This window comes from Colletotrichum costaricense (genome assembly GCF_030867565.1).
Source record: "Colletotrichum costaricense strain IMI 309622 chromosome Unknown Scaffold_7.1, whole genome shotgun sequence".
Lineage (NCBI taxonomy): Eukaryota > Fungi > Ascomycota > Sordariomycetes > Glomerellales > Glomerellaceae > Colletotrichum > Colletotrichum costaricense.
Genome location: NW_026848236.1, coordinates 90,321 through 109,542, shown reverse-complemented (window position 1 = coordinate 109,542; position 19,222 = coordinate 90,321). Strand labels below are relative to the sequence as shown.

At 50.4% G+C, this 19,222-nt stretch overlaps 9 protein-coding genes across 9 annotated transcripts; 4 read left to right on the top strand and 5 right to left on the bottom strand.

The window, feature by feature from the left end:
- Nucleotides 1–206: 206 nt before the first annotated feature.
- On the bottom strand, nt 207–1,088 carry CCOS01_07239 (endonuclease/Exonuclease/phosphatase; the record flags this gene model as incomplete). Its single annotated transcript, XM_060455406.1, has 1 exon — nt 207–1,088. The coding sequence occupies one exon, from the start codon at nt 1,086–1,088 to the stop codon at nt 207–209; it is 882 nt and encodes a 293-aa protein (XP_060313298.1).
- A 1,024-nt stretch (nt 1,089–2,112) lies between these two features.
- On the bottom strand, nt 2,113–3,058 carry CCOS01_07238 (uncharacterized protein; the record flags this gene model as incomplete). Its single annotated transcript, XM_060455405.1, has 2 exons — nt 2,113–2,611; nt 2,679–3,058. The coding sequence occupies 2 exons, from the start codon at nt 3,056–3,058 to the stop codon at nt 2,113–2,115; spliced, it is 879 nt and encodes a 292-aa protein (XP_060313297.1).
- A 2,215-nt stretch (nt 3,059–5,273) lies between these two features.
- Nucleotides 5,274–5,839, top strand: CCOS01_07237 (uncharacterized protein; the record flags this gene model as incomplete). Its single annotated transcript, XM_060455404.1, has 2 exons — nt 5,274–5,591; nt 5,642–5,839. 2 exons carry the CDS (start codon nt 5,274–5,276, stop codon nt 5,837–5,839), a joined length of 516 nt encoding a protein of 171 aa, XP_060313296.1.
- A 1,056-nt stretch (nt 5,840–6,895) lies between these two features.
- Nucleotides 6,896–7,240, top strand: CCOS01_07236 (uncharacterized protein; the record flags this gene model as incomplete). Its single annotated transcript, XM_060455403.1, has 1 exon — nt 6,896–7,240. One exon carries the CDS (start codon nt 6,896–6,898, stop codon nt 7,238–7,240), a length of 345 nt encoding a protein of 114 aa, XP_060313295.1.
- Nucleotides 7,241–9,075: 1,835 nt separating this feature from the next.
- CCOS01_07235 (proline dehydrogenase) lies at nt 9,076–10,525 on the top strand (the record flags this gene model as incomplete). The annotated part of the gene is made up of 2 exons (XM_060455402.1): nt 9,076–9,662; nt 9,712–10,525. 2 exons carry the CDS (start codon nt 9,076–9,078, stop codon nt 10,523–10,525), a joined length of 1,401 nt encoding a protein of 466 aa, XP_060313294.1.
- A 215-nt stretch (nt 10,526–10,740) lies between these two features.
- Nucleotides 10,741–11,793, bottom strand: CCOS01_07234 (uncharacterized protein; the record flags this gene model as incomplete). Its single annotated transcript, XM_060455401.1, has 2 exons — nt 10,741–10,800; nt 10,858–11,793. The coding sequence occupies 2 exons, from the start codon at nt 11,791–11,793 to the stop codon at nt 10,741–10,743; spliced, it is 996 nt and encodes a 331-aa protein (XP_060313293.1).
- A 522-nt stretch (nt 11,794–12,315) lies between these two features.
- CCOS01_07233 (uncharacterized protein) lies at nt 12,316–13,191 on the bottom strand (the record flags this gene model as incomplete). The annotated part of the gene is made up of 1 exon (XM_060455400.1): nt 12,316–13,191. One exon carries the CDS (start codon nt 13,189–13,191, stop codon nt 12,316–12,318), a length of 876 nt encoding a protein of 291 aa, XP_060313292.1.
- Nucleotides 13,192–14,706: 1,515 nt separating this feature from the next.
- CCOS01_07232 (fungal specific transcription factor domain-containing protein) lies at nt 14,707–17,213 on the top strand (the record flags this gene model as incomplete). Its single annotated transcript, XM_060455399.1, has 6 exons — nt 14,707–14,810; nt 14,888–15,318; nt 15,381–15,919; nt 15,999–16,272; nt 16,338–16,513; nt 16,566–17,213. 6 exons carry the CDS (start codon nt 14,707–14,709, stop codon nt 17,211–17,213), a joined length of 2,172 nt encoding a protein of 723 aa, XP_060313291.1.
- Nucleotides 17,214–17,654: 441 nt separating this feature from the next.
- Nucleotides 17,655–18,213, bottom strand: CCOS01_07231 (uncharacterized protein; the record flags this gene model as incomplete). The annotated part of the gene is made up of 4 exons (XM_060455398.1): nt 17,655–17,684; nt 17,766–17,932; nt 18,006–18,061; nt 18,140–18,213. 4 exons carry the CDS (start codon nt 18,211–18,213, stop codon nt 17,655–17,657), a joined length of 327 nt encoding a protein of 108 aa, XP_060313290.1.
- Between the last annotated feature and the right edge of the window lie 1,009 nt (nt 18,214–19,222).

The window sequence follows — 19,222 nt, the reverse complement described above, 5'->3', positions numbered from 1 at the left end:
TCGGTGGCCGCGGGCCTCAAGCGGGGAATCGGCAGTTCAGCAAAGTCGTTTTTTGCTTGATAGAGATGCGAGCCTAGGTTTTCATCATTTGGTTTATCTGTTTATCATGCGACGAAGAACATTGAGAATTAATTAGGCAGATACAATACAGAGCAAAAGGTCGGAAGACTCTATTGATTAGGTACACGTAGATGTGCAAAAAGCTTTTACTGGCCCTTCGAGCGCAGAAGTTCCATGTCGGCTACCACAGGGCGATGATCCGAGTAATAAACACCGTCATCGAATCGGTTTGAGAGAACGGCGAAATTGCAAAAGCGGATGTGCTTGTGGTTCAGTACAAAAAGATAGTCAATCGTAGTCGATTCCGCCTCCCCAAAGGTCGTGTGGGTGATCTTATTCCCGTAGTGCTGATAAGCCGGGACCAAGTCCGAGATATCTCTCATGCCTCCAGGCTGGGCTGTCAAAATCTGATGCGGCTTGTCCTTCGGCCCGCTGTTGAAGTCCCCGCCTAGGAAAACCGGCACATCCTTCCCAGAGCTTTCTGATACATTCTTAAACCACTCTTTAGCAATCTTAAGAAGTAATTTGGCACTCTCGCGCCTGGCTTCTTGGCTCTTGTGATCGAGGTGGGTGCTCATCACAACGATCCTAGCGTCGGAGGTCTTGTGCTTGAACAGGCCAACCGTGACAATGCGATTGATGGTTGCACCCCATGCGTTTGAAGGCTTCTCTGGTGTGGGACTGAGCCAGTACGTCTCACTTCGCTCTGCAGTCCAGCGATCAATCCGGTAGAACACGGGCGAAAATTCTCCATCGGACACCCCATCAGCACGACCGCAACCGATGCTAGCCCATCGTGGGCCCAATTCCGCTTCCAAATCGTGGAGTTGTTGGTTCTGCGCCTCTTGGATGCATAAGAAGGCATTTGCGAGGCCGGCAGTATGGAATCTTAGTTGAGACGTCAACTTCGGGCACCGGACTTCCCATGGCTGCTCATTTGGCAAAAGCGTCTTTTTGATGGCGTAGCGGATGTTGAGTGTGATCAATCGTACTGGCATCGGGTCAGTAACACAGTTCTCGGGCTTCATGATGCTGCGTGTAAGTCCTCAACTCTCAAGAGTGTGCTTATGGGTGTTCAATGGACGGAGTGAGGTGATAAAGTTTGAGTGAAAAGGATGTTACTATTGACATTTGAACATGAAGAAGAATATCACCTAACAGTGAAGCATGTGTGTTCTTATAAGACCGCAAGCATAATCGTTGACACGCCTCTTGGACCAAATAGTATATAATGCCAGTTCACTGGAAACACAGCTGTAGAGGCCCGGCTAACCGATGACTTGATAGTACAGAATCATCCTAGGTACATGTATCATGTAGTGCCTATCCACCGACCACGGCCGAAGTCCGGCCTAACTAGTCATGCGCCTACAAAGAACCTTGAAGTTCGGACTATGCCAAGACAAGGCATACTTCCAACTTGGTCACCGCTGTTGTAAGATACGTGTAAGTACGTCGGAGCTTAGCGGTACAGAATCTAAGGGACCGATTCTAAAATTAATGCCCGCAACCACGTTTTTGTTGCCTTGCGTACTTAAGTTTTCTGAAGTGCAGAAATACATGCATGCTTAACCTTCCTGGGGCTTGGTGACATCAAGATGCTTGTAGTGTCGTAAAGACTTCAGGCGTACATCAAGTTTCTATCAACATAAGTGCCGAACGGTGTCAAAAGATTGAGATCAAGTCAATGCAAACTGAATAGAAACTTGTGCTGAGTTTACCGATATCTGTCTTGAATTCGCGTTCAAAAGACGCAGGCTCTGACAAAAGATGGCAAGAAAACCGAGATAGGCACTAACGATTTCCACAATGGGTGGGACGAGCCCCACGGAGCTTTTCAGTCTGGATGACCTGATATGCATTCCTTTTCCAATTGACAGTAGCTATAGAAATAAGAGACTTAAGCAAAAATACAAATTCCCTGGGTATCTGCCGCTCAACATCTTCCTCAATTTCCACGCCCAATTCGCACTAGACCGGTAAGTTTCCAGAATCGATCACGCAAGTTCATATCTCCCAAAGACACGAAGTCTGTTCTGTTCCCCAAAAGGCTCAAATTTTGCCCAGAACTCGCTTCACCAAAGACTTCTTTCTCGGCCTGGGAGGAGGCTGGTTGATCGACCTTGTCTGCCGAAGGACACCGAGCAAGGTGGCAATCGCCAGCGCCTCCGCCTCTCCGTTGAGATCCTCCGAAAGTAGCAAAATACCCTCGCTATAGTCGTTGGGCAGAGCGAAGCCGATACCGACGTGGTGGTAGATGGCATGAATCTCTGGCTCACCGCCGCTCAACTCTCCTTCAGTGTCGACCAGAGTATAGCGCAAAGGCCCATCTTCTGTTGGGCGCGCTTGCCACTCCAAATTCGAGGGAACAGTTATGCTCCCGTCTCGCGACGTCTGAGAAATCGTGAACCATGGGTGTCGCACGGGGTTTGCGGCTGCGTGCATCTTTGTGTCTGGGACGGGGAACGAGCTGGTGACTGCTAGCTGTAGGTCTTGCTCCATGCTGTGCGGTGCAACGCGAAAGTTTCCATTGTCATCGGCAGGTATATGCCTTGCCAGTATGTTAGTAACCGTATTTTCTTATGCACTGGGTAGGATGACGCTTCATAGAAACTTACAAGCTGACGATCTCGCCATTATGGCTTGGCACTCTCCTCTCCACCGTTGCAGCAACACCATCAAGGCCCTTCTGGAAGTTGACCAGATAACGAACTTGCGCATCGGTTCCATCTCCCAACGGTCGCCTCATCATTGCCAGGCCAAGTTTGTACTTGCTGCTGCCGATAGGCTCTTTCTTGACAGCCTTGTCGTAATTTTCATTGTAATCGTAGAGAGGCAAGTGAGTAGTGATGTCTTTGTGGTTCGGTACGTAGACGACGCGCGTGAGATGGGCTGGCGTGGGTGCAAGGTGACGGCCCAGCCTCTGATCGAGGGCGCAGTCAAAAACCTCCGCCAGCTGAACGTGATGATAGTTCCCATACGCTGGAAGGGCTGCCATATTGGTGATGATAGACGCAGATAAAAGTGAAGTTGATGCCATGGGATCCGGTGTCGTCTTATCGAGACGTGTTGGTGGCTAGGGAAAGGACAAAGCTTAGTTGGACGACTGCAGGATCGGGGTGGCCCAATAAGGGATGGTGCCGTTGGGATCAATGATGCGACGATAACAGCTCCGGGTCAAGCATTACTCGAGATAGTTCATGGCAACAATAGACGCAGCGGATGATCAAATTAAGTATTGTCAGCTTCGGCGTACGGTCGGGATGCGCTACTTTTTCAAGGAAAGCACGCTGGCAGTCGATAGAAGGTATTATCAACACAGCGACGACACAACGGAAAGAAGTGAAGGGAGATGGATTCCCACCGGGAGCAGATTCCTGTCCCAGGTCCACGCTGAGGGGGAAGATTGTCACGGCATGTGACGTCGAAATGCAGCTAACCCCGACAGCGTAGCATGACTGTCTCACTAGGTGAGAGCTAGAAATTGTTAGCCGAGCTCCCGAGATACCTAGTCCCAACGCCAATGAGAGATGTGATCGCCGTATTTGATGTGTCGGCATATCAGACTAGCCAGCCAGCGGTTAGTCATACGGCATGATTTGTCAAGGGAATCAATTTTCCGTCTAGAGTCACACAAACACCAAAAATCTTGAGGCTGGTCAGCATCGTGACTTTCCCGAGGATCAACCGGCTTCGGGGATCCGAACGGGGCAAGGCCGGTTGATCGGGTGCTGACCCGGCAAGCGGAAAACTCCGCTACCTCCGCATTGACTCCACTTGTTTGTTATTTCGAAGACGCAGATGTGATGCGGCCCTAGATCCTGTCATAGGAGCATTGAAAGGTTCTTGCTGCCAGCTGATGACCTGATTACTCAATGGAAACTGGCGGCAAATGTATTCCGTCTCAACAGTTGACCTTATTTCAGCCATGGCATGATGCCTTTAGGGCCAAAGAACATGTGAAGCTTGTGGCCCAAGGGACCTTAACAAAGTCATATCCCTAGCTTGCCGGTGGGATCTACTACCTCTTTGGGGATCGGCCGCAATCATGTACCTTGTTCTGCGCAGGGATTATCCAGTGCTGCCACCGCCCGAACACCCTCATTCGATCTTGACTTGGAAAAACTCCCCCGCTTGGCTTTGCCTCACAGGAGAATGCAAGGTACTCGCTGAAAGCAAAAGCATATCTCGGTGCATTGCCTGGCTGAGTACCTACTCGCTGTGTTTCGAGGCTGAGGACGTTGGATTAACCTCACTTCCGACGGAAATCAATTCCGCTCTTTGCTGATGGAGTGCCATCATGATTCGGTCTGTATTGCTGAAGAGCATCATGAGGCGACACGGACCTTTGCTGGCTGCGTATCTTGCTCCTTCGATTCTTATCAGAGAGAAATCCGGCCGAAATTTCTGATTTCTATTGATGATCACAACAGTCCGAAACGGAAGCTAGACATCAGTTTCCATGCTTTCATTTTTGTCACGGCTAGCGGGCGTTGAAAGCCAAGATGCGTCCCTCAAAATTCTGTAAGCAAGGTCGTTTTGCGTCTTCCGCATATATCGATGTCATTTGGCTGATTGGCTTTCCTGGATATCAGGATGGATCGAGATTACGTGTTCTTGAGAGGGACAGCAGATGAAGCAAATGAGCAAGCTCTTCGAGGAGTTATTAGTCATTGTCTACCTTCATCACAGCCTGCAGTCGGCGTCCGGCTACGTTTGGACGGCTTCTTGCGTCGCAGGTAGGTAGCGTATTGAGACTTAGTACACGACATGAGGCTGATGATTTGGTCTTCAGAGACCATGACATAGGATCAAAATCCAGCGAAGGCTCAACCACAGTCCGCGTCTTCGAGTACGAATGGCCTCCCTTCCTCACCGACCATGGTCATAGAGAGCTGCCCCCTTGTTCCTCTGATACCACTACTCATGAGTGGCCATTCAAACTTTATATACCCGGTGATACACCAGAAACTTTTCAAGGGTGTAGTCGGTGCAGCATCACCTACCAACTGACGGCAACGACGATTCGAAGCAACACCTCTTCTGCAACGCCTCAGGCATACAAAACGATACGAATAAATAGGACGCTTTCAAGTTCCGCATTCGAGTTGATGGACCCTGTGACGGTCGAAGGTACATGGGGAGAAAAGTTGCGGTATTCGATCTCCATCGGCCATCACGCCATTGCCCTGGGCACAGCTATTCCTCTCGAAATGCGCTTTGCGCCGCTGAAAGCAGGAACAAGAATCTCGCAAGCAAAATGCCAACTTTTGGAGTCACACAAAGTGAAGGCTGGTAAAAGCCAGCAAACAACCTTCGTTGGCGATAGGGATGTTGCCGAGTGGGAGACGCCAATGAACGACCACGAGAATCTGGAGCAACGCTTTTACAAGACGACGCAGAGCCTTCCTCTTCCTGCAGAGCCGAAACAATGTTCTCCAGATATGGAATCCCACGATATCAGCATGACCCACCTTTTTTCGATCGAGGTCACTGTTCAGGATTCAGACAATAGTCCTTTTGCAAATAAGGTAAGTGCCTGATGGCGCACGAGAATCCTGACTTTGTTAACAAAGCTCAGTACCGTGCATCGCTGCCTGTCGTACTCTTTGCATCACCTCAGGTGCCAATTGATGCGAATAACAAGTTCGTTCGGTCAACGAGTCCGAATATCGACGAAGATGTGGCATCACTCAGCGGGCTGGACGTACCGCCTGTCTACGGCGCACATCTGCAGGACAAAGTCTTAAATGACTTGTCGAAATCCTTGCATGTGTAGGTATTCTCAACGAACTATGAGACCTAGTCCTTAGCCGTAAACACTCAACTGCAATGTTCAATTTTATACTATCGTTTTGGTGAGAATATGGTCGAAGGATGTTGCTGAAACTGCTTCGATCATTGAAACTCGGCCAATTGCAATAGTTCTCCTGGAAATACAACGGAAATAGCAGAGTGCAGACAAAGCAGTTGTAAGTTATACTTCCATACTGTAAGAGTCCCTGCTACATGACCCGAAGCACATGTCTATACAAGTACTCAGGCAGTCAGATTCCTGGCCGGCGGGGAGTACTTCCTAATTCGGGAAGGGGTTCCTGACTACATGTCCAGGCCTCTGAGCCTTAGCGCTCCACAGTTTCCCAAGCTCAGCATTTGATCCACTTAGGAGACACATGTACACCTACCAGCTTGGTTCTTGACTATGAATTTGTGTCAAGAAGCACGGCGAGACATGTGCCAGAGTACCCGTGAAGTATTCGTAGCTGTTTGAGGACTAGAGGGTAGCCGGAGCCAGTGCCAAATCCTCTTGAACACTCATAATGATCATGTCTGAGCTGAGTTTTGGGGAGATTACAAATCCTTCTTCGAATACCCATCGTTTGATATCTTGCTTGTGTATACATGTGATTACGTTATCTAATGTCACAAGGGGTCAATTACAGTGCTGCTAGTTCGGAAAGAGCTTGTGTGAGTACATGTACTGAGTGTGTGGCCCATGTCATGAAGTAGCATGCCTGAAAGCCGCATTTCTTCTCTGGGAACTCCGACAGAAGGGACCACTCATTTCCAGCCACACCTGCTTGGAAGAGGCTGACAACGACAGACCAGCTGTCATGCTGCTGGAAATCCTGCACTATTCCTGAGTGTAGTCTCCCCAATTCACAAAACACCTCATGTCCATTTCCATTAAAGGGCTCCAACTTAGCACGTTGAGGCACAGACCTCCAGGCCAAGCTTAAGCTTCAGTTTCACCAGATGGCGCCGACTACCCACGTTACCATTTCCATACTTCAAGACGGAAAAAAATCCTCAAACTCAATTAAAGACAGCTACGATGCAATTCCCGGCCATCTCTATCATGGCCGTAGCCCTGCTTTCGGGCCAAACCCTCGCAAGTTGCGGAGAAGGAACCTTTAACGGCAAATACAACGGGTACAAGCGAATCTCAAACTGCAACCTCAACGCAAACAACGTCTACTTCTGCGGAGACTCTGGCACATCCGTCGTCCACAAGCAAAGTCAGCTTGTGCTTCGCGCTGGAAAGGTCGATTCGACAGTCTTGGTCAACTGTAACGGATACGGCTTCTTGTACCACTGTTCAGCCGGCGAAGAAGGCCGGTTCAGGGAGCCGCAGTGTAAGGGCGCGGTTTGGGAGGTTGAGAACATCAGGGAGACTTGAATGTCAATTCGAAGATCGCTCAATCCAAGATGAAGCATGGGCTGAAGCATGCTCGTGATAGGAAAAGTTCAAATCCGTGTATCAGCGTCAATTATGTCTGGTTTGTCACAAGCCAAGGCTTTCTAAAGAGAATCTTTTGGCGAGGCCGAATCATTCCCTCTCATCAACATTATCTTCCATCAATGCTTCAAAGACTGACGCTGCGTTTCGCCGAGGGCTTAAGCGGTCATTTGAATTATTGGTTGATTGTCAATCGATGTTCTGGACTCAAGGGTTTCAGGATACTCGAGTCGATCTGACGTAGCTATGCAGAGCTGGAATTTCTTGCAATTATGTGCTGCTTCAAGCGAGGAAAACAGGTTTAACAGACCTGTCGTCCAATCTGACGAGATGATTGAATTTGTTCATTCACTCAAAGCTGTAGGGGTCTGGATCACTTGTATTATGTATAGATGCTGGTTCTCCTATGTATTACATAAAAGCAGCAAGGCCGGGGTTGTGGAGACTTTCCTGTCTTTGATCTGAGGGTGACTAGCAATGAGGGTAGGCACTGAAAGGATGTTCTCATTCAATACAGTGGCAAGAAAATACTGCAAGTCTTGGCTACCGATGAGGCGACTTCCAAAGGCGACTTATGCCCTGCTCTGCCTTGAATGCAGTACGGCTCACAATTGCTTCTTAAGGTTGAACTCTCAAAAAGGTGGAAAATGTAGTGTAAGGTTGTAAGGTTCACACAGTTATTGCACACATTCCTTAAAAGCACCGATCCACTTCGTGGTCAACTACTCCATACAACCTTCCACATTAAAGGTCTCTAGCGGAACCGTGAATTGAATTGCATTGGCTCAACGGTCTTAAAGCCCAACCCGCTTTTGAAGTATATCTCAGTCGTGCATGAGTTGGCAACATGGGCGCGGCACGTGCGCCTCTGACGAAGATAGAGTCAAACCCGTCTTCAAGATGTTGGATCTAGGTCCACGAGATACTCTGCTTCTGATTAGACCATGGAGATGATGGGTTGACCTATTACATGGCGCACAGGCAAGAGACAAAGCCCTTTACATTGAAGGAAACGGGCATAGACACATCGTCGTACACCCACGCACTTGAGAGCTTACCCCCACAACTTTAGATGCCATTTATGTTTCCTCGAACTATTGCAGAGGATGTATCACAAAGAGAACCAGAAAATGTGCTGCCAAGGATGGGGGTCTTGTGTGTGCAATAGAGTCGATGATCTACGGCAGATCAAGCGTGTTAGTGTGTTGTCGGGACGAGCTTCCGACGAGATAAGCCCTTCCGACTTTTTGGATCCGACATGTCGGGACGTACGCACCGACACCTGCTACATCCGGGGTCGCCCCTCATTGTCTAAGCACCCGACTTTGGTCACTCGGTCATTCTTATCTCATGGATCTAAACTCAAAGCATTCCGATAACGGGCTTTTATTAGATTTTGATCTCATCGAGGCCCAATGATGTCTTGATTTTGCGTCGGTGGCGGGCTTGTCTTATCCACCTGCGAAGTGAGGATCCAGTGCAAAGACGGCTCCGCCGTGCTCCGTGATGGAGAAGAGCCGCAAATACCACACGCAAACCATTAGTCTTCTTCGGGGCGTGCGCAAAGACACACCATCGGAACACCGATGGCGGGGGGTGGCTAGCTCGGAGACATACCTCCCACGATGCCATGGCTCGGTCGTGATTCAGAGTTTATGCCGGCCGTAGCCGTTCGTGATCGATAAATAGAAGTACCCAGGCACCCTCCCACCATCTCTACGTGTGTCAAGTCTCGTCTTAGCCAAACATCGAAGTCTACCTATCTAACTATCACGATGAACGCAAGACTCGTTGCGTGCAGGCAGGCGCCGATGCCTTTCTGCAGATCCCTTCGACTGAAGGGAGCGGCGAGATATGTCAGCACCACGTCGGCCAAGACACAGACCTTATCTCCAACAGCACCGCGGACATTCACGCCGACCCCGAAGAAATCACCCTTATCTAGACTTTCAACAAAGGCCCTGGTCCGGTCACTATTCCTCACACAATTCATGTCAACGCCACTTCTCATGAAGCCAGCACTACCTCTACTGCACTTTATCGCTAACACAAAACTCGCACTCTTCAACCCCGATAAGAACCCATTGCTGAACCGACTATTGAGATGGACTATCTACGACCATTTCTGTGCTGGAGAGAACATTCCTCAGGTTTCAAAGACTGTTTCTGAAGTGAAGCGGATGGGATACCAGGGTGTCATTCTCAACTACGCAAAGGAAATCGTTCTGGATAAGAAAGCGGCCGCAGCGGAAGCGAAAGCTGGAGAGTGCGCACCAGAGGTTTACCAGATGGTCGACCAATGGAAGAAGGGAAACCTCGAAACTCTCCATATGATGGCGCCGGGCGATTTCCTGGCTGTCAAGTAAGTTGCCCTGTAATACCTCCACGTATTTCTCCACTAACAACATCAGGATTACTGGCGCTGGTCCCATCTCTGTAGATGCATTGAAGGCGAAAGCACCCATCCCGGAAGTTTTGAGCAAGGCTTTGGACGAACTCTGCGAGGAAACCAACAAGCAAGGATCTCGTCTTTGGATCGATGCCGAGCAACAAGCCCTTCAACCCCAATTGGACGAGTGGACTATCGACCTCATGAGGAAGCACAACCGCCAGAGCAAGCCTTTGATCTACAACACTATTCAGGGCTATCTCAAGGGCTCCAAAGCTAATTCCGAGCGTCACATTTCCCTGGCCGCGAAGGAGGGCTGGAGCTTGGGAGTCAAGTTGGTCCGCGGCGCATACATCGAGAACGAAGTCCGATCCCTGATCCACGACACCAAGGAAGATACCGATAAGAACTTTGACGACATCGCCGACATTTTCATCAGCCAGAGACTCCCTCAAGACGCCAAGGAGTGCCAGTTCCCTGCTAGCGCGCTCTTTCTCGCTACCCACAACGCCGCCAGCTCTGCGACAGCGATCTCTACCCACCGCCGCAGAATCCTAGACGGCCAAGCAACGACTGAGCTTGAGTGCGGTCAGCTGTTTGGTATGGCGGATGAATTGAGCTGTGAGTTGCTGGACAACTACGATACCTGTGTGGCAGACTCTGGGTTGAAGAGAGATGCTATCCCCAAGCCGTTCAAGTATCTCCCGTGGGGTTCGGTTTCAGAGTGCATGGGATACCTGCACAGAAGAGCGGTCGAGAATAAGGGAGCTGTCGCGGAGAGCGCTCACATGCTTGGCTCATTGAAGAGCGAGCTGAGACGCCGGGTCTTTGGTTGAACCGACATGACCTTGTACTTTTTGTTTTCAGCGATGCATCATGACTTGATTTAGAGATATCCCAACAATAGACGCTCAAAAAAACGGAGAAACTACAAGAAGTTCACATGCTCAATTCCATACCTTCGGCCGTTCGATGTCTTCATATTTCCGTACCACGCACCCTTGCTTCCTTTTCACTAGTCCTCCATTTCTCTACTATTACACGTGCAAACCTAGCTGGGAGGTTCCATATCTCCCAACCGTCTTGCATTGGCGGAGTATTTGCCCTCTCCCTGTGAGAAGCTCATTAGTGATGATGATTAACTCGATGATACCAGGGAACAACTTACCCATTTGGGGAATGGTGTAAACTCGTAGCGTTGGCCTTGAAATTCCAGCGCCCCTTCGAACCTCCAAATTTGCACAAGTCCAAGGTGACTCTGGTACATTATATCCGGAGTGAAAGAAAACCACAAGACGTGAGACATTAGTCTTCTGACCTCGCCCATGTCTATGCCGAACCGTATCAAGTAAACGAGAATCTCCAAACACGACGTCAAGTAGTCTTTGTCTCGCTCGTCGCTACACCTGTATCCGTACTTGCGCAACACCGATGGAACGCTAGTTTCCTGCATTTCTTGAATGTGCTTCACAAACTCCTGATTATCCTCAAACTCCTCGATGCCCCCATCACAGGTCAGGGTATACTCTGCAATTTCATACAGGATCCAAAGGCGCGGCTCAAACCCGGGATAGAACCACGAGAAACCGCAGTTGCGAATGATTCCAGGCATTGTTTCCAGCCCTCGCAGGAAGTATTCCTCTTCACTCTCGGTCCGGGGGTACTGAGGCAGACAGGTCCAATCGACCCAGATGTGCGACCAACTCTGAACCCCAAGCTCTTTCTGATGAAGACGCAGACAAGAGCCATCAGGATCCGGGTCGTTGCTCGTGGTCCAAAAGTGACTGACGAAGAAACACTCTGATCGCATGACGAAGTTGTTGAGGGCAGGAAGAAGAACATAGTCCTCGAGCCGATCTCTGTTCCATTTCGTGAATGTCTGTTGCGAAAGAAAGGCTTCTCTCCTTTGAAAGAACCAAAAGAGCGGGAGTTCCCGTGGACTGCGTAGAAAATCGTCTAGGCTTGTGTAATTCTGCAGAAATCCCATCGCGAAGTCATGCATGTTTCCACTTGGCGAATTCCATTCGTTGATACTGCGCTCGACGAGGGACTTCCACGCATCTTCTGCGATGATAGAAGTTGTGGAGGTAACTTCAGAGGTCATCTTGGTAGATGCTGGCGTTTGACGAACAAAGATAATGAGAGGGAAAGGGGCGTCAGGTTTGGGCAGCGTTGAGCTGGCTGTACTTATTAGTGGTTTTGCGCTTTAAGAGCCTCATCTTACCACCCATCGAGGCTCTGGTCAGCGTCAAATGTAACAGCACCGCCAGCCCCAAACCACTTGATTGGCCAACAAATCCCTACCATCGTAAGACTTGTTCGACTGACGTCCAATCAGGTAGGTAAAATCGCAGTATAGGGTTTCCAAGCCATCGATCATCCACACGCCATAAGCTTAGCCAAGCTAAAGGATTTTCCACATTCATAGATGGGGGCTAGTGATTGTCAATGTCGTCTAGGTAGAAGTACACGTAGGCAGGCAGAGATGATCATATTTGATAATATTGAATGGTTTGTCGTAATTGATCCACGCGACACCGAATGCCCGGAGACTGTAAACCAGCGGCGCCATCTGCCTTGGCCATAACGTCAATATCTGTATGCTTTTATTAAATAATGGAAATATCTATTTGGTGGTGGATCTGTCTAGTTTCTGAAGAAATTCGCTTTTCGGTTCTTCATCCTGCCATCTCCTGCGAGGCACCTCAAACGTTGACGTGATGCGTCCATACGACTTTCCTCCCAGCTGGCCCACGGGACGTAACTTCTCGAGCTCAATATGACTGAAGTCAGGATCAGCAGCATCCTCCATGACCCAAAACCGCGTCGCCTTAAGCAAAACCATTCCAGCGACACTCTTTCCATCTTTCGCGTGGTCACTGAATTCTTTGATGTCTACCACTTTTGCCTCTATCGAAAACACTGACTCCAGAACTCTTGATGGCTGCACCGTTGTAGTCTCTCCCTCGTGCAGCCCTGAGATAACCCACTCAGAGACTCCATGCGGAGCATCGATGGAGGTAGCGTTGACAGCCTCAATCATGTCTTCCGACACTGTGTTAATGACACATTCGCCCGTCTCCTTGAGATTCCTGTACGAGTCTTTGACAGCACCGGGTCTCGATGAGAAACCGACTATAAACATGGGTGGGTCATGGTCAATGACTTGGAAATAGCTAAAAGGCGCAAGGTTCTTCTTGCCATCCTTTGACAAGGTGCTGAGAAATCCAACCGGCCTTGGTGCGATTCCAGAAACGAGAAGGCGGTAGTTATTGATCATTGACCGATCTGATGCGTATGGGTCAATTTCCTTGTGGGATGCGGAGTTGCTGTTCCGGGTGCGGACTCCCTGGCCGTAAGACCACGTTGGATTGGGGGATTTTGTAACCTCAATCGGGGCGTTCGAGTGGTCAAAGTCCGGGCGCTTGGATTGTATCTCTTCGAAATTTCCGAGGCGCTCTACAATAGCTCCTTTGGAGTCATCTGATTTGCTTGAAGACATTCGGGCTGTGCACCCTTGGCTGGGTAACATGCACGGGGTGAGTCGCCGTCTACTAGGCGGCGGCTTACTTAGCATTTGGTCCATACGCGTTGCTGTTAATACTAACTTACCTTGGAGTAATCAATCGCCCGAGCAAGGGAAATCTCATTGTCACCACAATTGCTTCAAAGTCTGCTTCAATTCTAATTACAGAGATTCTGGCTACAGCGCGGAGTTCACTTTGTTTCAAACCCCGACAACCTCGTTCTCCATGTCGGCGGTTCGCGTAGCCATGGCGTGCTGGCAAGAAGCCGTCTTGGAGGTGTGATAAGACACAATGACGCTATTGGTTCACAGACAGTCGGAACGCGAGTCCGATGTCCACCTTGGCGTGTGTTGGGGAATGTCGGAGACCTCATCCGACATTACGCAACTCGGCCACCCCGCGGCAGAACCGGTGACTTTCCAAGCCTCCTTCTCATACACAACCTAGCTGTTTGCCATTGAAGATCTTACGCAACGGTTATCTCACGATGCCAAGGTGGCATTTCGGCGAAGACTCCTGGGGTTTGATTCCTCTGCTCACTGCATGCCGACAACGCTGATAAAGGCAGGGCTCATCATTCGTTCTTTCGGCGGCCCTATCTGCAGATTCCATTGGGATGCTGATTCATACCGATGCATACACCATACAATAAGAATCTGCTTCCAGATGAGAGCGCGATGTTCATCTGTTCGTGTATTGGGATGCAAATACCAATAGGTTTGGCCTTCACCTGGTGGCTTGGACCACCTGCTTGGGCTGGGTTGATGACTTCATCAACGCCTCTTCTCCCTTGCAAGCCCACCCCTCGAAGTCAAATGGTCTCGTGATCGTTCTACCCCGGATTTCTGGCAAATTCTCCATATCCCTTGACGTCCGACACACACGTGCCGATCTTCCCCGCGATAGAGTGCGCAGCTCAGCAGATGCTACGTTCTCCGTCATCCTTACCGACTCCGGTGCCTCCGGAGACAATGAACGGACGAACATCCGTAGACGCTGTGGGGTAGAAGAACAAGCATCCCAAAGATAACAATGGCGCAAGGACCGCAAAGACCCTCCTGTGTCGGCTATCTACGGCGAGTCATCGACCCCAACACCTGGCTGATAAGCCAACCTGCGGTCTCGCACTAGCGGACTGTATGCCCCAAATTTGCCAGTGCCAATAAAGAGGTCAAGCCGCGCACATATAAAACTTATCGGAACCCTGCTCCGACATATCAAAGGGCCCCAAAGTTACGGCGAAGACTACCCAAATTCCAGCAAACGAGAGAGGGAAAGAGACATGAAATTATCGAATTGGCCCCACGAGAACCGTCCGTCATGCCGCAATTAAGCCAGGGACAATACAAAGTGACCAAAAAATGCCAAAAAGCGTGCGTTTCTTGTGCGAAAGGGCTGAGGGTGAGCCCAGGCCCGGGCGTTCCGATGTTCGGAGAGAGTGAAGGCTGACTCTAAGACTTGCAACAAAAAGTTGCGAAAGATGTCGGGTAATGAAGGTCAAGTGCTCCGGCTCTCAGCCTTGCACGCGTTGCGATCGAAAGAAGCATAGATGCATCTTTGCTGTTGAGGATAAGAGGATATCCGTGCCGGAAAGGTGAGTTATCGGAACCCGTGCGCGTGCAGTGCAGGCAGTTGTCGGGATGAGAAACAACAACTGACTCCACTATCCAGTTACCTCCGAGAACTTCAGAACCGGAACAGTGAGCATCCAGGCTCAGACCGCTCGACGAGGGCACTGAGCCGCGGAGACGACGTCGAGGACGTGCAGAGTCGGTATGCGGATGCGGATGCGTATGCGACGCCGCATCATACTTCTCTTTCTCAGGGTGAAGATAATGCCGGACAGTTGGAGACCCCGAGCCATGGTGAGTTGTGCTTGTCTCTTGTTGCCAGGTTTGTGCACACAGACGAGAGAAGTCTTATTGACGCGGCCAACGTCGTAGACAGCCCACAACCGATAGGCCCTCCGGCATCCGAGCCGGATACTGAGGTAGGAGATGCTCGTTCGAATCAGGAGGATCACGGCGACTTTGGCCCAGGGTTCAGGCAAAACCCGCTGGTGGACAACGATTACACCTTTGCAAAGGTCGGGGAACGATACTGTAAGCCACATGCTGTTTCTCCTAGTACTGAGTGAGTTGAGCCAATACTCACACCTCCACAGGGTACATGGGCCCAACATCATCATGGTCATTCTGCCGACGAGTTCTGGCCCTGCTGGGCAAACGCCTACCAGAAGCAGCCCCTGATCCATGGCATCTCCCTCACGAGGGCGCCTTCAGGATGCAATGGACGCCATTAGGTGCCACTGAGACTCCCGATGTCTCCAACCTCCCGCCGCTTGACTACGCCCTCTTCCTCTTCAACACGGTCAAGTTCTACCTTGGCGCCGTCTTCTACGTAATTGACGAGCCATCCTTTCTCAAGAACCTCCATGAGTTGTACGAGGACCCCGCGGGTAAGGCTAGCTCGGCGAGGCTGTGGTATGCACAATACCTCTTAGTTCTGGCGTTCGGCAAGGCATTTGTTGTGAATAGTATTTCACATACGGCACCGCCGGGGGTACAATATGCTGCGAGGGCCATGTCGTTGCTGCCAGATCTATCAGGACTGAATCCGGATGCGATTCCGGCTATCCAGGCGCTTGCTCTGGCTGCGTTGTATTTTCAGTGCTTGGATATGAGGCTGGCTGCGTATCAACATGTAAGACCCTGGATCCCTCTCTGCTCTGGCTTTCTCATTACTAGAGGTTGCGAGGAGTCGTGTACTAATGACATGCTAGATCGGACAAGCATTACGAATCGGCATTGTTGAAGGCATCTACAGACACATGCCTGAAGAGGTTGTCGGGATTGAGTACTCGAGACGGTGCAACATTGTCTTCTGGGTGGTATACACTCTAGACAGAGAGTTCTCGGCCTTGATGGGAGCGCCGACCTCAATTCGGGACGAAGACATCACTGTGAAACTCCCTTCACAGATGGACAACTCCCTCGATGCACTGAATATGACCCTTCATGTACGGCTATCGCGGCTCATGGCTCGTATTCTTACAAGTGAGTTCCATCAGCCGTAGGACAACGTACACCGAAGTTCTTGGATACTGACATGATGTTACTAGCTATTTACGGTGTGGGCAAAGAGTTTGATGGCTCACTAGTCCCCAATACCCAATCTATCCTACGAGACCTGGCCAGGTTATCACGAGATCTTACCGCACTCCTCGACACCCACTTCCAAGGCTCAGTCAGCCGCGCTTCTAGAATGGCACTGCGACTCATCCTATCATATCACCACGTAAGTACCCTACCTCCACGCACTCTTCCAATGCCATCGTTAATCCCAGAAGTGCGTCGTCCTGACAACTCGACCACTGGTCATGTGCGCCCTCCACATGCACATCGAACACTCCGACAGCCATGCGCGACACCCACAAACAGTCTCCCTAACACCACCAGTCGCATCCCTCCTCCAATCCTGCGTCGACTCGGCGCAAACCGTCCTCCGAACCCTCCGCGTGCTCGGCGACGAAGACCTCCTCGAAGCCTTTCTGCCCTTCCAGCTTGAAGACGCATTCTCCTCCGCCTTCCTCCTCTACCTCATCCGGGTCATCAGCCCTTCTCTCCTGCACGACGATTCATGGTGTGAGAATATCAAGTGCGTGCTAGACAAGATGATTTCAAAGGGGAGTCTCGTGGCGCCGCTGAGAAAGCTGGAGCTGAGTCAGTTGGAGCACATCATGTCTGCGTTGACGCCTGTGGGCGAGGAGCCGCCGACGCCGCCGCCGACGAGTGCGGCGCATCACCATTCTCAACATCATCATGGGCACGGGCACGAGCATGGGTCATTCTTGGACCAGATGGAGGAGGCTGGGTGGGATATATTTGATACGAGCGGGATGGGCGGTCTTTCTCCGCAGGCGTTACTGGATTTGGCGGAGAGGTTGGATGTGGAGGACTTGATACAATCTGTTGATGGGGATGGTGATAGAAGATAATGAAGTACCTACGGTAATCAAAAGTTGAATGACAAATGGGGTAGGACAATGGCAACGAACGGCTCTCTAGTGGTCTATTTTCATGATCTCGTCTCTGTCCCAATCATACGCTATTCGAGGATTGCTCTCGGCATAATGAAATAAAGACATCGTCCCCGGTGGGGCTACATCTCTTGGTGCTCATGCTAGGGGTAGAACTCTGGTACTCTCGCTAACCCTGTCGTCGAGTAGGCTGTGGGTGTAGTTGATTATTGACCTTGAGCCACTCCACCACCAAGCCTGATCGACCTGACCACCCGACCTAGGAAGACGCCTGCTGTGCTGGTGACAGAAACGGCGTTGGAGGCACCCATATTGGCTTTTTGTGTATTCAGGTGGCCGAATACGTTGGGTCCAACATCGTGAACTACAGATTTGCTAGCATACTCAGACATTGATAGTTTACAAAGACTCGCGAATAGCCGACTTGAACTATATCGAACATTCTATGTCAGCTTGATGCTTCACACCTATTTGCGGGTAGTTAAATCTAAGAGCAGGACGTCAACTTACCGGAATGACCTGAGCCTTCTCGAGGTCCCAGACGTCGTTCTTAGCATAGACGTCGCCTCTGATGAGTTCCCAGGCTTCCTCGGCGTCCTTGACGGTGTAGATCATCACGCTGCCCTTGAAATCGGGGGTTTGGCCCTCGACGGGGTGTTCCTTCTCAAACATGGCACCTATCATACTCATGAGCACGAGAATCGCGACGAACACCGAAGGAGGGATGGTGTGTCAAGCTTAGATACATACCACCGACAGCAATCTTTCCGTTGCTCTTGTGGCCCTGGGCATTCTCGAGATGCGTACTGAGACAAGTCAGCAATCGGCCCGGAACTACACTCAGCCTCTTATAAGAGACCTGTTCTAAGGACTAGGTCACATACGGTCTGACCTCCAAGCGCCGGGCAAGCGCATCGGGCTTGTCGGGAAGGATGCAGAGGAACTCCTTGGTGGCCATTGTGCGGTAGCGATTGAACGGCGAAGAGACGAGTCTAGTAGTAACAAAGGGTCTCCGAACTGCGGGGACTAAGCTGCTTCTCAGAATTCCGACGGACATTGACATTATTGCAATCAGGGAGGGGAAAGCTTCACACGGAGAGATCAATCACGGCGTCATGTGACCGGGAAGTGCGGAGGTGGAGCGGTTCGAGTTCGGAGTTTGAGGGGGAATGGCGGGGCACGGTCTCTGTTTGGCAGCTCCGATGCCGGAATTTGGTGCCGAAAGTAGCCGGCAGTGTGTTGGGAATGTCAGGCTACGAGTCCCCGGAACTTGCCTCCATCTCAGTGTTCTTGCGACGTTTTGTTAGATTACTGGTGAGCAATGTTAAGAGAGAAGATGTTCCGATGAACTATTCGCTTTATCCCTAGATGTGTATGACCAATTGCTGGTTCATGATCAGCATTGAGTTTTCAACTGACGGATATGACTATACTCAGGTGCTGCAGCTAAATGATGGTATGCATTTGAGTCCGTTGGCTCGGCTCATGATGGAGGCATAATTTATCAGTGATTGTCACCGATAATGACACAGAGCATACGCCTATCTTTATCTTACATTAAATGTGCTTGCTAGTCGTTACCCAAGCAGGTGCTTCATACTGAAGCTGATCTTATGCATCAGATGGTGCAAAAATGCAAAAGAGAACGGAAACACCTTGAAATGTGTTGATATGTCAGGTCGTACCCGGGTTCGAACCGGGGTTACCAGAAGTTTGGATATGATCAAAATCTGGAGTGATAACCGCTACACTATACAACCTCTAGTTGGTCTCGTTGACCCATCGCCTGGGTGGAGGCTGGTTGATGCGACTCCGAAGCGAGAATCCACAATAAGAACGACCAAGCGCTGACTGTGTCTCGGTTATGACTAAAAGACGCAGACGCGTCTGACCAGAAACCACATTGTGACTGATCGTCCAAACCTCGACGACTATCTACGACGTCACGACTTTAGGCTAGTCAGTAA